The following is a 23,006-nucleotide window of genomic DNA, read 5'->3' on the forward strand; positions in this document are numbered from 1 at the left end:
TCATTTTGAGCTCGTAAAGCTTATATATACATATTTTCTTATTTATATATTTATTTTGAAAGGGAAATTGTGTGTATTTAGTAACTTCCACTTCAAAGGAATTGAAGCACCCGTTCTTGTTTAAAAACCCTAATTGTTCCCTCTGGCTCTAGCCCTTCGTCTTGGAATAGGATTCTCTTCATTTCAAAGTCATTTTATAATTAATATTTTGTTTTGTTGTATATAATAGCAAACATATATTCAACATATAACAATCCTTCCAATTTGTATTCCTCTAGAATGCATGTACAAAGTTTGGAACAAAGATTTCAAAACAGAACTTTTATCTCATGTGCCTAAGCACCCACAACAAGCGGGATAAATGTTAATAAGGCAAGAGATTTTGTTATTACTTGTAGAAACAAATGCTGATACAGTTCCCACATCCTATATAAGAAATATGCAGGGGAAAAATAAAAAGAAAATTGCAAACAATGTATGATACAATTTAACATTGGTATAATTTCAATTTGATCCTACATTTCTGTTCAGATCTCCATTACTTGTCTTGATTCTTCGAAGCGACAATGAAACGGGCTTTTCCATGACCGACACGTTGATGTTGTTCCAAACATCTGGTTTGGAAGGGAGCTGAGCAATTCTTTCAGCAATCTCCATGTCTTCCGGAAGAACAGAACCAAACACAGTGTATGCGTTTTTCCACTCCTGGTGGTTTGCAAGGCTTATGAAAAACTCTGGGCCGGAACCAATCCATGCAACCGAACCCCTTCTTATGATTGGGCAAGCCTCTGTTGGAATCCTCTTGAATGTGGTTCCTAGGGGTTCCAGTGTTCCTTGAATCAGTGCAAAAGGAGGGCCAAAAGGAGTCTGAGAAATTCACAAAGGTTAAGTTATAACTATTAGAACATTTCAGATATTATAAAACCAGTGTTCAAACATTAAATCAGAGACAGAGAAACAAACACATGGGGAAAGAGAGACAAAAACAGAACATGCAAACACACAGAAACAAACATACATGCATGCATGTACATATAGGCTAGCATTAAACTTCATCCCTTTGGTATGTCTAGAAGCTAAAAGATCCAAAAAGTGAGCAACATCCAGATTGGCCAAGACACAAGAAAAGAATAAAGTGCATCATTGGTACCAAAGAGCATAAAGATTGAAAGTTAGAACAAGAAAATTGATGGTAACAATTTAATTGACACACTAATCTCTAATGGCTATTCACTTCGTCTATTTGCTCTCAAGTTTAAAGCAAAATCTGCCCCCCATGCTAGTGTTTGTGAGCAGTTGAACTTTTAAAGATCAAAATGACCTCGGTCCTACGCACTGCCAAGTGAGTCATCAAGTTATATGTAGCACAAAAAAGGATCTCATTACACGGAAATGAAGAACTTTCAAGGCCAACTGGTGAAAATCAAAGTCTTAAAGCCATAGAGAAGCAACTACACACCCCATATAAAATCCTAAAAAAAATATAAAATGCAACAAAGTTAATAAACATAGATGAAACTACAGAGCAGAACTGCACAGTGCAAACCCCCGAGTGGCCCAGACGCTTATCCAATTTTGATATCACACATGACACAGCAGATGGCCAATTCAAAAAGGAAATCAGTTAAGCCTTACATTTTTTATGTGGTTTCCATCCGAATCCCAAGAGTGACCTCGGGTCTCTGCTCGATAAAACTTGCAACCCGCACAATGGCGCAATGTCAACAACTCAAGAATGTACAACACAGAATGAGGGGCACAGTCGGGAAAAAGCTGCACCAAAGGAAGTATTGTCATTAAGTACTGGAATTTTTTAGCATGCCGTATAAAACCAGAGATACAGATCAAAACATAAGTAAACAATGAACAAAAGTTTGATATTTACTTCAGGAAAGGAAGAAAGCAACATAATGCAAATTGTTGTGGTATACGAAGTAATATGCCAAATAACAGGGATCATATATTAATGTCAGAACCAAACATTTTCCATGAGAATATTATTAGTATGTTAGTCTTCAGCATGCTATTCAGAAACAGATGAGAAAGTGCCTCTACAGATCAACAAAATATGTCCCAACAAATCCAAACACAAAACGTGAGTACTTCATTTCAACCCTATAACCCAATAATGTTAGATTTAAGAGCATATGATATACTGGTGTGTAAAGGTTAAATTCTGGAATAGAAAATCTTAGTCACTACAACATCTTATGGCCTCAGCATCAAAAGACCACTTACTTTTATATGAAGAGTGCCATATTCCGTTTCCAAACCAACAATGCCCTACAAGAATAGAACAAAAAAAAAGAAGAGATACAACAGAATATATCATCAATTGCAAATATATATAAAGGACCGAAAATGATAAGAAGCTTCTGATTTCAAAATCGAAAAATGATTCACATCAACCAAAAATGTTCAAGTTGTATACCTCTCCTTTTCCAAATATGAGCCCAGAAGTCCAAATAACTTTTTGCCCCATATCTTGCCGCTCTGGGGCCAAGGTGTCCTTTTGTTTCTTCAACCAGCACTGAAGCAAATGAAGTGGATGAACTAAAGTCATAACTCATGTAGTCAAGAAACATTGCTTACTTTTCAAGAATAATGTAATGAGCCCAAGATGAGAGAATAAAATACTTTATTGAATACACGCATATGATAAACATTTTCTGAAATTATACCCTAACTGTCCACTACCTATAAGCTTACTCTATGGCATTCCTAAACTGGTTAGAATTTTCGCCTTTTATAGCACTTCGTGATATAAAAGGCGAAGTGCTATAAAAGGCGAAAATTCTAACCAGTTTAGGAATGCCATAGAGTAAGCTACTTATAGATGAATTCTTATAATTTCAATCGATCTCTTTGGTGATGAACCATATACTGAAACCCATTTAGCACATTTCATAATTATGAATAACTATCTCCAAAGATCACACATTTTAAAATAGAATTAGAAGTGTGATTCTGTAAAAGCTCTGAAAATATTGAACAAAGCTTGAATCGCAACTTTAGTCGTTTGACATGCATTTAGAATCAAAATCTACCACAGTTCACACCAAATTCACCATTTTCAATCAAAATGGCTCACCATTCCAAGGATCTACTAACAACGAAGAAACCCAATTCATTAAAAAAATCAAATCACAACCCGAAGGCATCCAAGCATAGTACACCAATTCCAAATCAATGATTATATAGACACCATCCACCAAATTACACTCACCTCGCCGAATTTCTGCCCGCAAGCCTCCCGATTCCCACAAAAGACCCAGGAATCACACAAGCACGGTCCATCGCTGCCACTACACATGGCCTTACAAGCCTTGCAACACTGCTCAGAGGAATTGAACTTGAACTCCGAACCCCACTTCACAGCATTCCCCCAAAGCTCCAAATTCTCAATTCCCCTACAACACCCTCCACTGTCTCCCTCCACCCCACCACCCTCTTGACCCAACCCCAAAGACTCGAATTCAGAAACAGAGGAGGTACGCACAGGTCTGAGCACCACGGAGAGGAATGTATAGACCATAGCACAGGAAATCAGGACCACCGAGAGGAGGATCAGAGAGGTGTAATGGGTAGGCTCTGAGTCATTTTGCTTGCGACCCATTTGGGATTCGCGGGAGAAGAGTAAAACCCAGAAAGGGATTTCGGGTCTTTGGATTATGGGGAGAGAATTGTGCGTGGAGATCTGGACGACGTTGAATTGGGTAAACAGATTGGGTTGAGTTTGTGAATGGAAGTTTCTTCTGTAGTCCTTTTTCGTAATTATCGAAGCGACATGTCGAAGAGGAAGAACGATTATGTAGAGTGGTGCAGCAGAGTGAGTCAACGATTTCACTGAGTACACTCGTTTTCCTTTTTCTTCTTTAGCTGTCTTTGCTAAACGACAACGTTCTTAATCTTTGCCAATAAAAATTAGGTATAATTATAATTTTATACATAATCAATAACTTACTTAATATAAACAACTTAATTGCGTGGATAGGACCCCTATTTATGACTCCACAAATATTCTTTTCTCACATTTGAGTCATAAATAAGTATAATAATAGTTTTCTAATTTACAAAATATATAAAATATCAAGTGATTTTTAATAATTAAAATAAAAATGTCATTTTTACTTTAAGTGCCTAAAGCCTAAAAGTATAATAAAAAACCAAAATGAGAGAAATTTAAAAACAAAAAATAAAATGAATACAGCAACTTTATAAGCAAGAGAAGACCATTAACAAAGTAACAGATTCCAGAGAACATATTTGTCCCCAAAAATATACATCAATAAAAAATAAATAAATAAAATAAAGATATAAGAACCATTCTAAGAAAATCAAAACAAAATAAGACCCTAATAAGCTAAAGAAAAATAAGAAGATATTTTCCAAAAGAAATTGAAAAAGGGTCCCATTGAAGTAATGAAGAAAACAACAATGAGATTAGTTGGGTCTTAAAAGTCTTTGAGTACTCCTCAAGAGGTAACTCAGTCGGTTGGAATTACGCTTCATAAAACGGAGATTAGTAGTTCGAATCTCTCTCCTCCCTTTTGTGTGGATATGTTAAAAAATAATAATAATAATAATGATAATAAAATAAAGGGTCTTTGGGTAAATTAATTTAGGTGTCAAAGTTTTATTATTGCCATCCCTTGCTGGGCAACAGTGGGCTTAGTAGTAGCATAAATGTATATTATTTTAGACCTATAGAGGCATAGACACCTAGACAGGGAGGGGACTATAGGATTTATTACCACATTTAAACCCTTAGCTATGACTATTCTAATGGTTAGGATTGGGGTATCGGTTAAATCGATGTCTGTAGATTCATTTTCACATACTAAACCAATTAAGTCGGTTAAATCAGTTAATTAATGAAATTTATACCGATATATATTAATTTCGCCAATTTCGGTTAACTTGGTAAGGTTGGTTAAGTCGGTTAGCTTTTATGGGCCAAATCTCCTTTTTGACTAAATGGGTTATTTTTTAGCCATGGGCCAATTCCCAAATAAGTTGTTTTTGGGCCCCAAATGGTTTTTTTAGGACTAAACAAGTGTTTAATAAAATTGAAGATCTTGTCGAAGCACCCTGGCCTTAACATATTCATTATCTTAGATTATTCCAAATTGTCACTACTATAGATAAAATTAAATGAGAACCAATTAGTATTGCTAGGACACTGCCCAACCATACTTTGGCAGTTACGTTTTTGGTTAAATCGGTTAAGTCATTTTCAGTTCTGTTCAATTCAGTTACTGACGTCAGAATAAATTTTTATTTCAACTACCAATAGTCAAAAGTCAGTAGGCGGTCGGTGGCAGTTTGGTGACGGTCGATAGGCAATAATCTCATATTTTGCCACCCCTGCTAGTGGTAATATTCTTATTATTCTAAATAAATTTATTTCTATGTTTTCAAAAAGTAATTCAAGATTATTGTTATTCCTATATAGTTTTTTTTTTTCCGGTAACCAATTTTCTCATTTACGATTAACGCCCTCTAGAGTCCTTTTTGAGCGAATCTATTTACATAGAAAAATTGAAGATCTTGTCAAAGTCTTTGTTAATGATTTTTGGAGCATCATATGCTTCCTCAAGGATCCGTTTGGTCACTATGTTATATATCAATTGGTTTGATGATTGCTACCAAGATGATTTCTTTATGCCTACCAAAGGACCTCAAGTTGTAGTCCATGAAAAATGATACGAGAAATTTGAAAGAACTCATATGTACGAGAAATAGTAATCGGATATTTTTAATTCCACAAATCATTCTCCAAAAGATAAAGCTTTCCTCGAGATGTTATTCTAATCTCAATGACTGATTTGTGTAAACCACCTTAGTTCAATTGCAATTGAGGTTCAATTGGATTTGAAGGAGAGTCTGCGGTTCCTACTGACTAAGTCCCTCTTATGCATCTCTCAATGGGTAGATTAAGGGTGGGCAAAAACCCAACCAACCCACCAACCCAACCCGATCTGCATCGCCCTGCGTGAATTTTAAGTGTTTTTTTGCGGGTACGGGTTGGATTTCTTCCAACCCATGCGGGGCAGGGCAGGCTGCGAGTATCACAATTTTTTCTTTGTGGGTACCCGCCCCCGCCTTGCATAAGGAAAAAAAAAAAAAAAAAAAAACTTTAACCCTAATCATTTCAGCCCCTCTCTCTCTCTCTCTCATCTCTCTCGTCTGCTCTCTCCCTCTCTTGCTCTCTCTCGTCTCTCTGTTCTGTTCTCTAACATGGCCACCTCAGCAGCCCCCATCGATGGCATCGCAGCAACAACATTTTGGTCTATCTTGCAGTGAGTCCAATGAGCCGCCGGCGAGTCCCACCAAGTCCAAGTGGTGACCATGAGCAAGACCAAACCGGTTTCTCTTGTCCGCCAAGTCTACGAAGCCGGTCATCGTTGTTTCGGCGAAAACTAAGTTCAAGAGCTCGTCGAGAATGCTCCTCAGGTTCTCTCTTTCGTTTTCCTTTTCTGATGAAGCGAATGATGGAAAAGAACCCAACCCGCCACAACCCGCAATACCCACCCCGATCCACCCCGCGTGGATAAGCTTCAGTTTGCCCGAGTAGAGGGTTGGAATTTCCAAACCCGCAGATGTGAGGGGCAGGTTGGGAAAAATGCTGATATCCGCCCCGCCCTGCCCCATGCCCACCCCTAGGTAGATACTACTAGTCACACCCAAATTATAAATAAATAAATAATAATAATAATAATAATAAATAATAAAAAATAAAAAAAGATTATCCAATAATAATTTATGCATAATTTATTGTGATTTGTTAGTACTTAGCAATAGTAACTCAACGTGCCTTTCTTTCTCATTATTACAAATGGTAATGCTCATAGATGTCTCCAATCAAAGAGAAAAGCTCATGTTAATTTCCAATCAAGGAGACTAGAAAGAGTACATTACATAATCTTTATTTATGTGGACCAATACTCAATAACTTTATTTAACCATTCTTTTTTGTTGATCCAAGGTTACCCAGCCTCTCTCCTCCCACGTTGGCCAACTTTATCTAAGCATGCATTTTATGATTACAAGAATACCTTGACTTTGAATCAATCCACATATATAGCTTCTTCTTTTCTTTTTCTTTTTTTTTTCTTCTTAAGCAAATAAGGGAAAAGGTTACATGGATTAAAACACTAAAAAATAGGTGGATTCCCAACAACAAACTCAACAAGAAAATTACAGCGCAAGAAATACAAGTAAACAATAGAAAAATGGTCATAAAATGTCTCAATCCTCCCAATAAGGACTGCAAAAAGTGGTTTAAATACCAAGATAGAAAAAACGGATAACTTTAATCCTACCCAAACTTCTGCAAGGTAACAGCAACAACCTCCGAACAGAAGTTGAAGAAAAAGCACGGTAAGATTAATAGGATTTGAAGATAAAGGAACACTCCAAATTTCAGTACAAAAACCCAAGTAAAAAACATAAAAACAACAACAACAAAAACCCAAAAATATTGAGATCATGAAATTATTGAAACAAAAGTTTACAATTATTACCAACTACGTTTAAATGAGCTCTTATCATTTTATTGAAGCGTTTAGATGTGCTCTTATCAATATTGCTCACTTTGTGCTTTGGGCTAGGGGAAGTATTATTTGTTTGAAAAGGGTACATTACATAATCATCATGAGGCTGTGAACCAATTACTCATAACCATTCTTATTTGTTAATCCAAGGTTGCCCAGCCTTCCTCCAACCACGTTGGCCAACTTTAATTTATGGAGTAGTGATACCTACAAAGGGAACAATTTATATATATATATTCAAAAAAAAAATAATAATAATAATAATAAAGGTCATTCTTTTTCTTTTTCTTTCTTTTTTTTTAAAAAAATAAAATAAAATAAAATACGTCAATCCATTGAGCAAAGTCAGGTTACAAGAAACAAAATATCCCATAGGGGGCTCCCCCACAAGGGCCACAACAAACCAAAAACGAGAAAAGCAGGATTGAAAATGGAAATGAAAAACCAATCATGCACACCAAACAGGAAATGGGTATGTTAATGACCCCAATTCCAAATGAGTCAAAAATGTTCCGATCCGCTATACCCTGGGCAAAAGCCAAAGAATGGGCCGCATAAAGCGGTGTAGGCAACCTAACAAAGGAGAGTCATTCCAACTTGGCAATATTTGCTACTCTTTATATATACTCATTTATCAAACTTATTTCATACTAGTTGACGTAAAATATTTTAAGTAATCATTTAAAAAAAAAAAAAAAAAAACTCTCAAAGTACATCATGTCGGGATCTACATAAAATAAATGCGAAAAGTAGCATTACTATTTAAAAGGCTAAAAGAAAGAGAACTTACTCCCACATTTGAAGTGGTGAAGGACCCTCCTACCACAACCTTCAACCAGGCGTATGGCGCGGTTGATGTCAATAAGGGCAGCCAACTTTGGTGTAACATCGGGGCAGACGCACTCGATATGAGTAACCCTTATGCGCTCGCAGCATGCCGGTGTCGGAAGCTTACCATATATCACCGCCTTGCACGCATTAATCCCAATCCTCCTCTCCTCCTTGCATTGGGCAGCGCTTATTGCTGCACTGCCCATTCTCACCTCCGGCCACATGGTTAAAACAACCGTCGCTAGCAAGAGCATGAAAATCCTCAAACTTCCGGCCATTTCTTCTCCTCCCAACCAAGGCCTTAACACTAATACAAATATATAGGGGTTTGATCGATATGGGATATAAGGGTAATCTTTGTTGATATTTTTGAGTTTAGGCCCACATGCACCCTCGTCTCTTTCATTACTATTGTAGGGCGGCGACTTTGGCTGTAAGCAGCTCATGTGTCCTTTGGATTTCAAGACGTCCCATCCCTGTCCGACGTAATAGTGGTCAGTGGGTCACTCATCATTCATCCATCATTCCGAAGGGGAAATTCAATTATTGATTTAAGGTATCTTAAATTTGAGCACTTCTAAGATTTCTTTTTTTCTTTTTTCTTTTTCGTTTCTTAACCCAATAGACAATGACACTTTATTCGATGATCAGGAGTAGTCCTTTCATAGGATACCACCCGATTCAAAGGCTTAAACTCAGTTGTGTTATTTCATGTTTTGATTCTTATAACCCTTTTTCAATTTTCTTTATTCTTATGATGTTTGTTTAATGTGGGACTAAATGTCTAAATAGTATCATGATGGTCATAAATCTTTATCTTAAATAACTGCAGTTGAGTAACAAATTTTTTTTATTCTTGACGGAACAGATGAAGTATTAAATGTACCATTTACCTCTCTTGTGGGAAGAGCTTGTTGTGCATTTAATGCCGCCTGACCCACTGTAAGGAGAAGGGAACATGATCATCCCCAATTCAAATGAACTGAATAATATCTCGTTAGTTATAGTGGAAGGGTAATTTTGTCTTTTCACTTTTTGATGGGACAAAAATATCTCTCAACTGTAATTAACTGGATATTCTCCAATTCAAATTGAATGAAAATGATCATAATTCAAGGGGAACGGGGCAAGAACATTCCTTTGCCCAAATCAGCTAGCCACTCTTGACCAGAAGTCATCATGGGCTATCCCATCTCCTCACATAAGCCAAGGTATAAAAAGGAAGGTAAGTCTATGCATAAACTAAGACATTTTTACATTTATCTACTATACACAAAGTCCCTCACAAGAAGAGAGCCCTTTCATCCTAAGATACCGACTAACTTAATCATCGGAGGTATCTTCCATTGGCAATCAATGGATTTCGGCTCTTTCAGAGTTTGATTCTATACGCATGTCAAAAGAATAAAGTTGTGATTAAAGATTTGTTCCATATTTTCAAAAACATACATCAATACAAAAGTGTGATTTCTATAAGAGCTCTAAATTTCATGTAGGTATATTAATGGACATTTTGCCTCACGTGTGGGTCACCTACTTTTGCTTGTTGTACGTTGACGAACAAGATACTGCAACCCTAACGCTGAACTTGGGAATATAACAAAAGTTCGAAGATTAATAAGATATTGCAAATTGAGTAGTAGATTCACTTATTATTATTTTAATGTACCGAGGATTTTTTTTATTGGAGTGTTAATTAAATTATTAAATTTCCTTTTTCATATCAATTTAAGTTTCTAGGATAAGCAGTGATTTAACATGATATTAGAGGCAGATGTCATGAATAAGTGGTGGTTTAAGATCTCTACCTCCAACATTAACATTTCTCTTCAAAAAATGCCTTATATTAATAGGTTGGATTAAAAGAAAGCTTTATTCTTTCTCCAAATGGTAAGTAATTGCTCATACATGTCTCCGATCAAAGAGATCGAGTAGCTCAAACATGTTAATTTCCAAGTAGAACAGAAAGAGTACATTAATGGATAATCATCATGAGGCTGCGAACCAATTACTCAACAACTCATTATTCATAACCATGCTTATTTGTTAATCCAAGGGTAATTGCCCAGCCTCCCTCCAACCACGTTGGCCAACTTTAATTTATGGAGTAGTGATGCCTGCAAAGTGCAAAGGGAACAAAAAATTAAAAATCAAAAAAATAAAGGGTACGTCATTCTAACTTGACAATATTTGCTACTCTTTACGCTTATTTATTACACTCATTTCACACCAGTTGACTTAACGTATATGCTTTAAGTAGTTTTTTTCTTTCAGAAAAGCAAGGGAAAAATCACTTAAAACACATCTAATAAGTCCGTATGAAAAATAATATTACAATTTAAATGGCTAAAAAATAGGACTTACTCCCACATTTGAAGTGGCGAGGGACCCTCCTACCACAACCTTCAATGAGGCGTATGGCGCGGTTGAGGTCAATAAGGGCAATCACCTTTGGTGTAACATCAGGGCACACGCACTCGATATGGCTAACCCTTACACGCTCACAGCACGCCGGCGTCGGAAGCTTCCCAAAGATCACTGGCTTGCATGCATTAACCCCAAGCCTCCTCTCCTCTATGCACTGCGCAGCGCTTAGTGCTGCACTGCCCATTCTCACCTCCGGCCACATGGTTAAAACAACCATCGCTAGCAAAAGCATAAAAATCCTTGAACTTCCGGCCATTTCTTTTTCCTCCCAACCAAGGCCGGCTTAATTAACACCAATACAAATATATAGGGGATTGAGATCGAAGAGATCGAGGGTTTGATCGATGTGGGATGAGGGTGACCTTTGTGGATTAACACTTTTTGTATATTTTTGACTTTAGAGCGGCAACTTTAGTTGTAAGCAGCTCATCTCTTGTGTGACCTTACTAATTTCCATCTCTTATCTTTCTATTTGTGGATTCCATTTTCATGCATTTTATGATTACAAGAAGACCTTGACTTTGAATCAATCCACACATATAGCTGGTTTTTTTTCAAAGTAAATAAGGGAAAAGGTTACAGGGATTAAAACACTGGAAAAAAAAAAAAGTGGACTCTCTAACAACATATCTAACAAAAACATTACAGTGCAAAAAATACAAACAAACCGTAGAAAATAGGGCATAAAATGACTCGGTCATCAATCTTGTGATCATCCCCTTTAGTAAACGATTTCTACGGTCAATTTGTCTTCACCTTGGGGAGCACGCTCATTTCAATTTAACAAAAAGATTAATGGAGACTGAAGAAAGCACTAAAGCGTGGTAAAGAATACCTTGACTTTGAATTAATGCACATATATAGTTGGTGTTAGGTGGGCATCCACTACGCCGGAGTAGGGCACTTTATATTTGATGTATGACCACCGGAGAAGCTGCGGATCTCTACTTCCATAAACCAAAGATAATGAAATCTTGGTGGTTGGTAATATCAAATGCCAACCACAACTTTGGTACCTAAGAGAACAAGTGCTTTTGATCCAGCTTATTTAACAGTGTTAAAGAGTTTAAAAAGTAATATATATTTTTTTAAAAAAAAAAATTACACGAAAACAAGAAAACAGAAACAAACCAACAAACGTGAATACGGTCGTTAACAACATTCTAATATAGGGTCTATCTACAACCTCGAGGAGATTCTTGTGATGGAACAAGCGAGTGAGAGTCCTACGAGCAAAATTGGTTGCACCAAATTAAATAAACCTTTTGAAATAGTTACTTTTCAATTTTAATTTGAGTTCATTGTTATTCGTTTGGGTTTGCCCAAAGCTTTTGATTTTATGATGGGCTAGATTTTTTTATGATAAATGGGCATGTCACACATCCCAAGCCAATAAGATAGATTAAATATCCGTCGTGTTCTTACATCAGGGATCCGTGGCGCAATGGTAGCGCGTCTGACTCCAGATCAGAAGGTTGCGTGTTCGATTCACGTCGGGTTCAAACCCTTTTTGCCAAATAATCAAAATACTCATTTTATTAATTTAAAACCAAAAAAAAAAAAAAAAAGTGTAAGAAGGCGGTTAAAAATTAAAATGACCCAATGGCCACGATGAGTCTGCTGACCCACAGTGTGCAAATGGATCACTTTCTTTTTTTTTTTCTTTAATTCGAAGGGCATAGTTGTAGTTTTATAAATTTTATAGGGGTATAGGAACATTTTACATATTAGCATTGGCGAAGCCAAACAATTTATATTGGAGGTGTTGCTAAAATTTTTTTGAGGATGCCGAGTGGTAACTCGCAAAAGTAGGAGAAAAAAAAATTTCTTTTTTTTGAAGTGCCATGTGGAACTAAGGTAAGAAAACAGCAAAAATATTTTTAAGAAAATAAAAAAAAAAAGCTTTGCACGGCACCCCCAAAGTCTCAAGTGACTCCACCACTGCATATTAGTCGTCTAAGTTAACAAAAAAACTTAATGGTAAAATGGCAACTAAAGGGGCCAATAGTCAATAGATTAGAATTACAAATTTTTTAAAGTCTAGGGGGAAGATTACAAATAACAATGTAATTATAAAGGGTAAGTGAAGTTTCAAAACCATATAAAAACAGTAAGTGTGGCAGAAATTGATCAAACGGTGTAAAAAAATTTTGTATAACAAAGATGTATATGCATGCAATACATTTCATACACCAAATGCATCTCAATTTTCGGTTCAAATTTACTTGTATTGTTGCACACATGTTTCTAGCATATAGTCTACTGAATCCAAATTTACTTGTACACTTTCAATGAATTTTGTTGAAAGGTTCTTGCTGAATCCAACTTTGTTGTAAGAAGACTTCCAAGTTCTTCAGTTCTCAATAAGAAATGCACAAAGTTCTAAGCTCTAAAAATCATTACCACATATCAAAATAACTTCCAAGTAATGAAAACCGTAAAGACAGTGGGGTAATTCTTAGTTAAACAGTAAAAAAAATCTTTGGTATATAAAAAAAAAAGTAAATGCAATATCCTTCATACACACAAAACCCAACTCAAAACTCAGTTCAGCTCACAAGTTTCCAGCATATGTTCTACTGTACAATGTGATTAGCAGCAAACTGAAAATTTGTGTAATTAAATTAAACCCTTTTTTTTAATAAGTAATTGGCCCCAAGGAAAGTTCGTGTAATAAAACTTAAAACAACTCCTCTCAACATAATTCCGAAGCCATGCTCACACAGCACTGACATAGTCACCACTGACATCAACTTCAGATTCAATATCAGCCTCCAAGTCATCACTGTCCGATGCCCCGGCGACAGCTCGCAAGCCAGCTTTGGATCCTTTCCCTGGCATCTTTGCCTCTTGTATGATCCGCGTAATTTCTTCGACACTCTGACTTGGTTGTTCACTTCCTGCTTCTGCATAGTTTGTCTTCTCAATTTCTATTAGCTCTTTCGGCAAATTTTTCTGAAACCAAGGATGCTGTTTTATCTCTGGGATAGTGATCCTCTGTGGAGGGGAATTGACAAGATTAGTTAGTAGATATTACAAGGTCAGAAGATGGAGTTCAATTGATTTCACTTCCATAAAATCCTTGAAATAAGCATAAGTTTGACTTCACATTCTCCTATATGATCTTCTAGGCATTTATAAGAAACAAAATGGGCAGTGTATAGTACATACATGGTAACTTAAAGGAAAAGAAAAATTGATGACAAGTTACCATGGTCGGATTGGCACCAAAAATACGAGAAAGGAGCTGCCTACAGTCTGCAGACACGCGTACATAGTCGGGTATGGAGTACTGCACACTCATTATTCTCTGTCAAAAATGAGATGGAACCAAGTTTTCTGTCAAGAACAACCAATAATATAGATTGATATAGTCAGAGGTGATTTTTTGCTTGATCAGAAATTTACTAACTCACCCCAATGGTCTTTCGAAAGTTTCTAGGATCTTCAGGATCCTCAAATGGGTATGCTCCAACCAGCATCACATATAGTGTCACACCACAGGACCAAACATCAGCAATCTACAAGTACTACCAAATTATCAAGCGGATAGAAAAATTATGGAAGATATATGGTAGGAATATCCAATTGATGTGATATTATGAGTATCAAAAATAGCTGCAATATGACCACAAGTAAGAAAGAGATAAACTGAGGAAAACAAGTCAGATACTCTCTCTCGGGCAAGAACTACCAAATTATCAAGCAGATAGAAAAATTATGGAAGATATATGGTAGGAATATCCAATTGATGTGATATTATGAGTATCCAATAGCTGCAATATGACCATAAGTAATAAAGAGACAAACTGAGGAAAGCAAGTCAGATACTTTCTCTGGGGCGAGAACTACCAAATTATCAAGCAGATAGAAAAATTATGGAAGATATGGTAGGAATATCCAATTGATGTGATATTATGAGTATCAAAATTAGCTGCAATATGACCATAAGTAATAAAGAGATGGTCAAAACCACTGAAGATTCTCGACATTCTATATCAAAATGAGAGAAGTAATTACCTTTCCATCGTATTCCTTTCTTTGGAGAACCTCTGGGGCAATGTATGCAGGTGTTCCTACTGTTGACTTGGGTTGAGAGTGCAACAAAGCAGACTGCAAGGCATGAAAAATCCAATACCTGATGTATCAAATTTCAATAAAAAAAAAAAAAGCATAAAAAATTATTTCCTGAGCTCAATAAATCATTAACCTTGGAATAACCAAAGTCACAAATCTTAAGTCTTGGAGTTGGACTTCCATCCAGTAGTGTGTTTTCCAGTTTCAGATCCCTGTGACAAATTTGCTGCAGTAAAAGCAGAGGATGATGTCAAAAAGTAGAGTTTTTTCATCCAAAACTTGAAAGAAAACTCAAATGCAATACCATGGAATGACAGTAGCTGACTCCAGAGATTAGCTGCTGGAAGAAAAATCTTGCCTGTCATAACAGTCGCCGCCAAACAGTTAGTAGGTGAACTTCAAATTGTAACTTCCATATGCATCAAATAGGAGGAAAAAATGACCCAGTTTGTCAGATGGTAATTTACAAGCTACAAGTTTACAACCTCGTCTTCACTAAATCGACCAGCACTGCATATCCTCTCGAAGAGTTCACCCCCAGCTGCATATTCCATGACAATAGCTAAATGTGTAGGTGTCAACAAGACCTGCAGGCAAAAATGCCCCAATAAATATACAACTCGGCAGATAAGTATCCATAATCTTCAATCCTACATACTTAAATCATGCTAGTAGCTATTGAAAATTCAACAAGCCCAGGTATTTAAAAAACATACCTTAGAGCCCCAGCCAAATGAAAGTAAAACATAAATATTAAGAACATTCAATTCGTACCTCTTTGAACCTGACAATGTTTGGATGCCTCAGAGATCTGTGGTTGATGATTTCTCTCTGAACATTCTCATCAATCTGAAACCCAAAACAGAAATCATAATTTTATACTATATCAACAATTACATCCATAGTATGATTATCAACATCTATAAGAAGAGAGAGAAGAACAGTTGGGAAAGAAAATATAACTATGGCCTGGCAACATATCAGCAATGAATGGTAACTCGTAAAACGCCAGAAATTATCTCTTGGTCTGGCAAAACCATGAAATTTTCCATATATCCAGAGGCAAAAACACAAGCACCAGAACAAAAATAAATGTGATTCACCTGCAATGAGATTATGTTCGTAAGTGAAGATTAACAAACCCCATCAATCCATTTCTATTTACCAGCAGATGAGATGAGGATGCCTAATTTAACAAGGTAAATTCATCCAGGAAGTTAAACGCACCACAAGCACCAACGTTCCAAGCAAAATTCGATTAATTAATGTACCTTCTTCCCCCTTTCTATGTATTTGACTGCAACGAGCTCCTTTGTCTTCCTATCTCTCACCAACCTTGCCACTCCAAAATTCCCTGAACCAAGCTCCTTCAATGGCTCGTATCGCTCCTCCATCTCAACCCACCCAAATTAACAATCGCCCACAAAAATTACAAGACCAATATAATACGCCAAAATTCACGAACCCCAAAAAGCAAAAGAAGAAAAAAAAAAACAAAAAAACCCAACAAATTTAAAAGAGAAAAAGACCCAAATGAAAGTTCTCCAGACACAGAGAAATCCAAAGCAAGAACACCAAGTAAGAACAAATTCCCAATTCCCAAAAGATACCAATCAAATGAACAGTAGAGAAATGATGAGATGTTTCTTCGCAGGAAGACCACCTAAAAGACTTTAAGCCCAAACAAAAGCCAAATGACGAGAGACAGAGAGAGAGACACAGAGAGAGAGAGAGAGAGAACCCTCAACCTTCAAAAAAAAAAAAAAAATTCAAATTCCAACAAAAGATCTACTCCAGAGTCATTGTTTATACGAAAAAAGAAAAAAAAGAAATCACAAACATTACTCCAAAGGTGGATCTGTTTGTAAAGTTTCTGGGATTCAAAAGAATTGATCTCAACGACACGTACGCTGTAAAGTGTCGCTTTGAAGTGTCGCTCAGAAAGACTCTGACTCTGACATATCAAAGACTGTGTGTCCTACGTATCTGACACGCGGTGAGTTCCCTTTTTTTTACGTACGTCTACGGTCCCAAATGGCGCCGTGTTAGTCGCTGTCGTTGTCCAAATATAGAAAATCCCGCTAATATGCGCCATGTGGGCCACGTGAGTCTCTTATTACATATGTCGGCTACGGAAATATTATGGGATAATCATCATTCCCTTCATGGGCGCGATTGGGCCTTGCTTTGTGAAAATCACGCGTTGAGGCGCATGTTAGATATCCCCGCTGGGCCGCCTTGAAGTTTAATTGGGCCCCAGGAATAGGTTGGTAGGCACTCAGCTGTCGTGACAGGCGAAGGGTCTTACTTGCCTTTCACTCACGTGTAACTACACCTTAAATGGCTTCACCGTTCGATGGTTTTGAAAGCGTTTTCATCCAACAGTCACAAAAGATTTCCATTTATTTTAACTTTGGATAAACGTTATATATAATATCTAATAACGTTGATTATTTTAGAGCATACATTTATGGACCGCCAAATGGAAGGGTCGGTTTGACCAATTGCAATGCCCTAATTACAATCTCAACCCTAATTAAATTCTAATTAATTAAGCAGTGTCACAAGTGATTGGATAAAACAAAACCCTTTGATTAGTTCTCTTTTGTTTTCCAAATATCACAGAAAGAGAAAATGGCAAAGTCAGAAGCAATTTTTTTTTATTAATTATTGGCCCATTATTTTAAATGTTCGTATAGATAGGCTTAATATAGAATTAGGGTTTGAAAGAGAACCTTCTCAATTATAAAATGCCCTTTTAGCCTACTCTTTGTATTTCATAGCCAACTAGGTGGTGTACTCCCCCTCAACACTAGCTTCTTAGAAATCAAGCCCTTTATCTAAAAAAGAATGATCTCAATCTTCTTCTTTCTTAGCATTATTGTAAGCCATTTAATCTAGTCTTATTGGCTCCATTTGCCATTGGCCTTAAAAAATAAAGTGATCTAAATAAAACTATAGCAGATTTGATTGATGTTAAAAAAAAAAAAAAAGTCAGAATAATTTTTTATAAAAAAGTGAAAAAAAAAAAATGTTTTGTAGTGATTTTTTTTATTTAAATAATAATAAAAAGTTATTGATGTGATGTAAAAAGTAAGAATTTTAAGAGTTGATTTTGAGAGGAGTAGTATAAAGTTTTAATTTTTTGTCATCGGCAAATCAGAGCCAATTGTATGGAAGGAGCTAGAAGATAGAGACTTTTTTTCTTTTTTGGCCTTCTCACCCCTCAATATATACCTATTAGATTGCGTCGGACCACGCTATCGACAAGACTCGAACCTAACCACCCTGTTTTTGGAATTATTATTATTATTATTATTTTATGACAAATTTTAGCCGTACCACTAAAAGATTGGGTTTGTTATAATATACTTTAGAGCTATAATTGTTAAATTAATCCTTGTGGTTTGACCTAGTAACAAATAAATTATTTGTGGGTTTAGAATGACCTTGTAACATAATCCATCTAAAAATTTATTTATGCAATTACGCCCTCTACACTATTACTCCTTATTTTAATTAATTGCTTCAACCCACCTGATAGCATCATTAATTAAAATAACATATGTAATCCGACAAACACTCACTATATCTTTCACTAATCAAACCTCATGTGGCATCTGATTAATTTTATTAATGATTTTAGGGGGAAAACGAAGCAAAGTAACTGATTAAATAATTTGATGAAAATAATAAATAAATGAGAAGTGAATATTAAATTTTTTTTTTTTTTTTAAAAAAAAAGTAGCCTAGATCATGTCAAATCTGTCCTCCCGCGCGGCCCGCGTAGCGCCTCCGCTTCGTCTCGTTCTCCTCCAAAGCTGCTACTCCTCCTTCAATGGCGGCCTAGGGTTGTTATTTTTAAAGACATCAAGTAGGTCACTTTCTTGGCCCGCTGCAAAAACCATATCATGCCCCTTTTTTTTTATTATTACTTTTTGTTCAAGATACAAAGGACCGAGTCATTTTTTAAAAACTTATTTTATAATTTTTATTTGGACATGATATTAAAGAGCCCAACCATCATGAATTTTGTTTCCTTGTAAACTGTTTACCATATTTGCCTTTAATAAATAAATAAAATGGTCATTTTTTATGTTAAGGCTAGCCGATGAGTTGAGTCCAGCGGGCAGGTTGATTGGGCCACCTCCTTTTCTTGTTTTAGGCCCTTTTGAACAAGGGTTAAGAGTCTAATTTCATTTGGATTTGCACTGCGGATTCTTTTTCTTCTTCTTCATAGCTCACTGCTTCAACCTATTTGCCATGTTCCTGTAAAATTTGTTTCCTTTCTTTTTCTGTTAATTTGCTTAAATATAAAGCTCCCTCTTTGTGTTGCGTGTTTAAAAATTGGATATTCTTTTGTGGGTGTTTGACTTATTGATTGAGACAAAACAGGTTGTCGGGTCGGTTTCAACGTCAGACTTAGTTTAATTCATAAACTTCAGTGTCCTCCATTAAATTCTAGAACATTTACAAGTGCCAAGCTCCAATTCAAGCATCAAATAATGCAAACTTACTAACACTTTTTCAAAAGTGTACAGAAAATATATGTGAAAACTCAAAAAGACCACCCACACAAACATATAATGCAATCTTACTTTTTAAATCTATTATTGTAACCAGAGTTGGTAGTCCTCTCCAATCAAACATGTTGTGTCAGGTTAGATCAAACCGATTAAACACGTTGGTGTCGCACTTAAATCAAAATGGGTTAATCGGGTCGAGTGGGCCATATCTAGTCACTCACATGTGTGTTCGGTTTTAATGGTCTGGCTCATTTAACTAAATGGGTCAAGTTCGAATTTACTCTTGTCGGGTTGACGGGTCAAACGGGTTGACATGAAACCTAGGGCTGGCTCAAACTCTAGGCGAGTTAGTCCCTTGCCTAGGGCCCCCAATTTATTAAGGCCCAAAAAAAATTATTTTGGACCAAAAAAAAAAATTTATGCCCAAATTTTTTTTTAATAAGGCCCCAAAAAAAAATTCATCAAAATTTAAGGCCTCAATTTAATAAGGGCCCCATTTAATAAGCCCATTATAAATTCTAAAAATAATTCAAGAAAAAAAAAAAACCGACAAAGCCTTAAAGCCTTACACGCCTAAGAGCATTCCTAATGGAAGAGTCAAATATTACTTTTATTTAAAATGGCTCTTCAAATATTTTAAAAAACCTCCTACATTATTGGATTAGCAAAAAAAAATGTAAAATAGATACTTGATTGGAATAGCTAAAAAAAAAAAAGCTAAATGTAGCAGAACTTTTCAAGGGATCATTTTATTTTTTATTGTTTCTCTCACATGTTTTCTCTTTTTCCCAAATCTTTTCTTACTTTTTCTCTCACATGTTTTCTTTATCCCAAAATTTTTCCAATTTTTCCTCTCACATGTTATTTTTTTCCAGAAACTTTCTCAGTTTTAATAATATTTAAATGATATAGATAAAAATATAGTTAATCAGATGTAGGAGACCTTTAAAAATTCATTAGGCAAACTAGATAAAGTACGTTTTGAAAAGCCATTTTGCATAAAAATTTGACTCTTCCATTGGAAATGTCTAAAGCCTTACACACCTACACGCCATCAACATGCTTTCTAGCATTTCTTTGTTTTTGGTGAGAAATTATCATCATTACAAATAAAATATTATTGATTTATTTCCTATTTTATTATCTAGAAATAGGCAACGGCCAAAATAGGCTCCTTAGAGTATAATGCTAGCTACCATGAGCATTTTAAATACCACATTGTCTCTCTATTTGCAACTCTACCTCTCCTCTTTGCTCGCCCTTTTTTGAGTTTCTCTTCTCTACACATCTCATCTACTAGTGCTAATTTTCTCTTTCTCTCTGAGTCTTCTGTCCTGTCTCCAAGAATTGCTTGTCAAATCAGGTTTTATTGTTCTATTTTTGTGATTTATTTTAGGGAAATCATATAAAAAATCCTTAGGTCGACGCGCTTTTTTTAAAAATTCCCAGGGTTTTTTTTTTTTTGAAAACTTAGTCCCTAGGTAACTCAAAACTACTAGAAAACTCCCTACCGTCAATTTTTGTTAACTGCCGTTATGTGAGTTAAACGAACCGTTTCACTTAAGTCCACCTCAGTAGAATTTTTGTATCCTACATGTTCACATTGGACACGTAAGATATAAAACTCACCGTTTTGGACCATCCAAAACGGTGAGTTTAGCTTAAACTTGAGAGCTTCTATTTTGAAACCCTCAAGTTTCAATTGGTCAAAAAAAAAGACACACACCCGATACACCTCAAGCCGGCAAGCGTCAACCACTGACGCAGACGCCACCGACGCAGAACTTGCCGGCGACAGAACCACTGGCGACAAAACCCACCGGCGATAGAGGCCATCGGCGACACTACCCACTGGTTATTTCAGTCATTCCGGCGTCTTTTCCGGCTAGGTTTCCGTCAAATCCCAATATTTTGATTCGGAAAAATATGGTTTCGACCAAGGTATTTTCCGGAATTTCTTTGTGGGTTTTGTTGATTGACTGAAATGGAAGCCTTTTATAGTAGTTTTTTGAATTGTTTTGTTGTGTTGGAAGCTTTTGGTCGAAACTCCATCCCCACGCTTTTTTGTCGAATATCTGTCGGATTACTTTGTACACCTTTCAGAGGTGGTATTGGAATATTGTGTATAACTTATTGCACTTTTGAGCCAACATTATTGTTGATTGGCAGTGAGTGTGGTCCACCTTGGTTGTGGTCCTGGAATGGGACAGTGGGTTTTTCATGTGCACTGCCAAGTTGGTCAATTATTGTTTTGTCGTGTTAGGCAGAAGACATTCTATCAATTTTTCCTGTGGGGCTTAATTTCCATTTAATGTACAACTCACCATGCTCAATACACAACTCACTGTGCTCATTCTAGAAGGGTATGGATGCTCTGAATTTTGAGAAGTCAAATTTGGTGTTTAATTTATCTGTTATTTTAATTTGAGTGGGGCTTTCCCTGTATAATACCGGTGTATAATAAACTGCATAATATGTAATATGTAATATGTAATAGTATGTTTATTATTACTAATATGTAATAATATGTAAAAGTATATGTTTATTATTACTATTATGTTTTGTCCTTTTTTCCCAAATGAATGGTTGTGAACTATGTCAACCTAACATCCAAAATCAGCTTAACTTGGACATCTTAAGTCCAAAACATGCACGTATAATTAAACATACTCTATATATATATATATATATATATATATTGGATCATTTCATTTCATGCAATAGATAGATATTATATGTTTTTCGTGTTTTTTTGTATGGACAAATTTTTTTTTCTTACACTCTTTTATATATTTACAGATATGGCTATCAGTATAATCATGCACCACGGTGGGACAATGACACATACCCCATTTAAATACGTTGGTGGCGATGTCCATGAAGTGAAAGGCTATGATGTTGACTATTTAAGTATGTGGGGAGTCAAAGAGTTGGTTCGTGACTTAAGATACATGAGCGACGTTAGATGTTGGTATAACGTCGGTGACATTCCACATAATACAGTGATATCTTTAAATAGTGATGCAGAAGTTGTAGATTTTGTAAACATTGTGTCTGATTACAAATCAGAAGATGTTCATTTATATGTTGAACATATGGTGGACAATGCTATAATGGTAGAGGAGCATTTATTTCTTGAAGCAGTTGAAGGACAACATGGAGAAGGTGGGGGCGGGGTGGGTGAGATACCTACGGCTACCTGTCATGATGGAGATGGAGAAGGTGGTGGCGGGGTGGGTGAGATACCTACGGCTGCCCGTCATGATGGAGATGGAGAAGGTGGTGGCGGGGTAGGTGAAATACCTAGGGCTGCCCGTTATGATGGAGATGAAGAAGGTGGTGGCGGGGTGAATGGAATACCTATGGCTGAAGGTAGTATACTTATTTCTCATTTGTTTATTTTTTTTAAATAATATACCATGAGAGCACCTAGCCTTCCCTCCCGGAATGACTATCAACAAATTTGATTGTTTCTTTTAGGGATGGATGACATACCTAATGTTGCACGTGAAGATGGAGATGTACAACGACAAGATGGAAAATGTGAAAATTCTCAATCAAGACATTTCAAAAGGCCACGAGTTAAAAC

General features: G+C 36.2%; 4 protein-coding genes and 1 non-coding gene across 6 annotated transcripts; 1 reads left to right on the forward strand and 4 right to left on the reverse strand.

The window, feature by feature from the left end:
* Nucleotides 1–246: 246 nt before the first annotated feature.
* On the reverse strand, nucleotides 247–3,802 carry LOC132174859 (peptidyl-prolyl cis-trans isomerase). The gene is made up of 5 exons (XM_059586579.2): nucleotides 3,227–3,802; nucleotides 2,432–2,530; nucleotides 2,239–2,283; nucleotides 1,636–1,773; nucleotides 247–867 (listed from the first exon to the last, which is right to left on the reverse strand). Exons 1-5 carry the CDS (start codon nucleotides 3,614–3,616, stop codon nucleotides 505–507), a joined length of 1,035 nt encoding a protein of 344 aa, XP_059442562.2. The 5' UTR covers nucleotides 3,617–3,802; the 3' UTR covers nucleotides 247–504.
* Nucleotides 3,803–7,471: 3,669 nt separating this feature from the next.
* Nucleotides 7,472–8,672, reverse strand: LOC132176214 (uncharacterized). Its single transcript, XM_059588353.2, has 2 exons — nucleotides 8,347–8,672; nucleotides 7,472–7,763 (listed from the first exon to the last, which is right to left on the reverse strand). Exons 1-2 carry the CDS (start codon nucleotides 8,663–8,665, stop codon nucleotides 7,747–7,749), a joined length of 336 nt encoding a protein of 111 aa, XP_059444336.2. The 5' UTR covers nucleotides 8,666–8,672; the 3' UTR covers nucleotides 7,472–7,746.
* A 1,631-nt stretch (nucleotides 8,673–10,303) lies between these two features.
* On the reverse strand, nucleotides 10,304–11,739 carry LOC132176616 (uncharacterized). Of its 2 annotated transcripts, XM_059588874.2 has the most exons (3): nucleotides 11,650–11,739; nucleotides 10,752–11,033; nucleotides 10,304–10,504 (listed from the first exon to the last, which is right to left on the reverse strand). In XM_059588874.2, exons 2-3 carry the CDS (start codon nucleotides 11,029–11,031, stop codon nucleotides 10,488–10,490), a joined length of 297 nt encoding a protein of 98 aa, XP_059444857.1. In that variant the 5' UTR covers nucleotides 11,032–11,033; nucleotides 11,650–11,739; the 3' UTR covers nucleotides 10,304–10,487. The 2 variants fall into 2 exon arrangements, with proteins under 2 accessions (XP_059444857.1, XP_059444856.1); XM_059588873.2 differs by lacking the exon at nucleotides 11,650–11,739 and having other exon boundaries at nucleotides 10,752–11,237.
* Nucleotides 11,740–12,244: 505 nt separating this feature from the next.
* On the forward strand, nucleotides 12,245–12,316 carry TRNAW-CCA (transfer RNA tryptophan (anticodon CCA)). Its single transcript has one exon. It is a non-coding gene; the product is annotated as a tRNA-Trp (tRNA).
* Nucleotides 12,317–13,302: 986 nt separating this feature from the next.
* LOC132175176 (serine/threonine-protein kinase SAPK3) lies at nucleotides 13,303–16,802 on the reverse strand. Its single transcript, XM_059587028.2, has 9 exons — nucleotides 16,163–16,802; nucleotides 15,666–15,740; nucleotides 15,377–15,478; nucleotides 15,196–15,249; nucleotides 15,025–15,117; nucleotides 14,835–14,927; nucleotides 14,231–14,335; nucleotides 14,026–14,124; nucleotides 13,303–13,811 (listed from the first exon to the last, which is right to left on the reverse strand). Exons 1-9 carry the CDS (start codon nucleotides 16,283–16,285, stop codon nucleotides 13,533–13,535), a joined length of 1,023 nt encoding a protein of 340 aa, XP_059443011.2. The 5' UTR covers nucleotides 16,286–16,802; the 3' UTR covers nucleotides 13,303–13,532.
* Between the last annotated feature and the right edge of the window lie 6,204 nt (nucleotides 16,803–23,006).

This window comes from Corylus avellana, chromosome 3 (genome assembly GCF_965113065.1).
Source record: "Corylus avellana chromosome 3, dhCorAvel1.hap1.2, whole genome shotgun sequence".
In the NCBI taxonomy this organism is placed as follows: domain Eukaryota; kingdom Viridiplantae; phylum Streptophyta; class Magnoliopsida; order Fagales; family Betulaceae; genus Corylus; species Corylus avellana.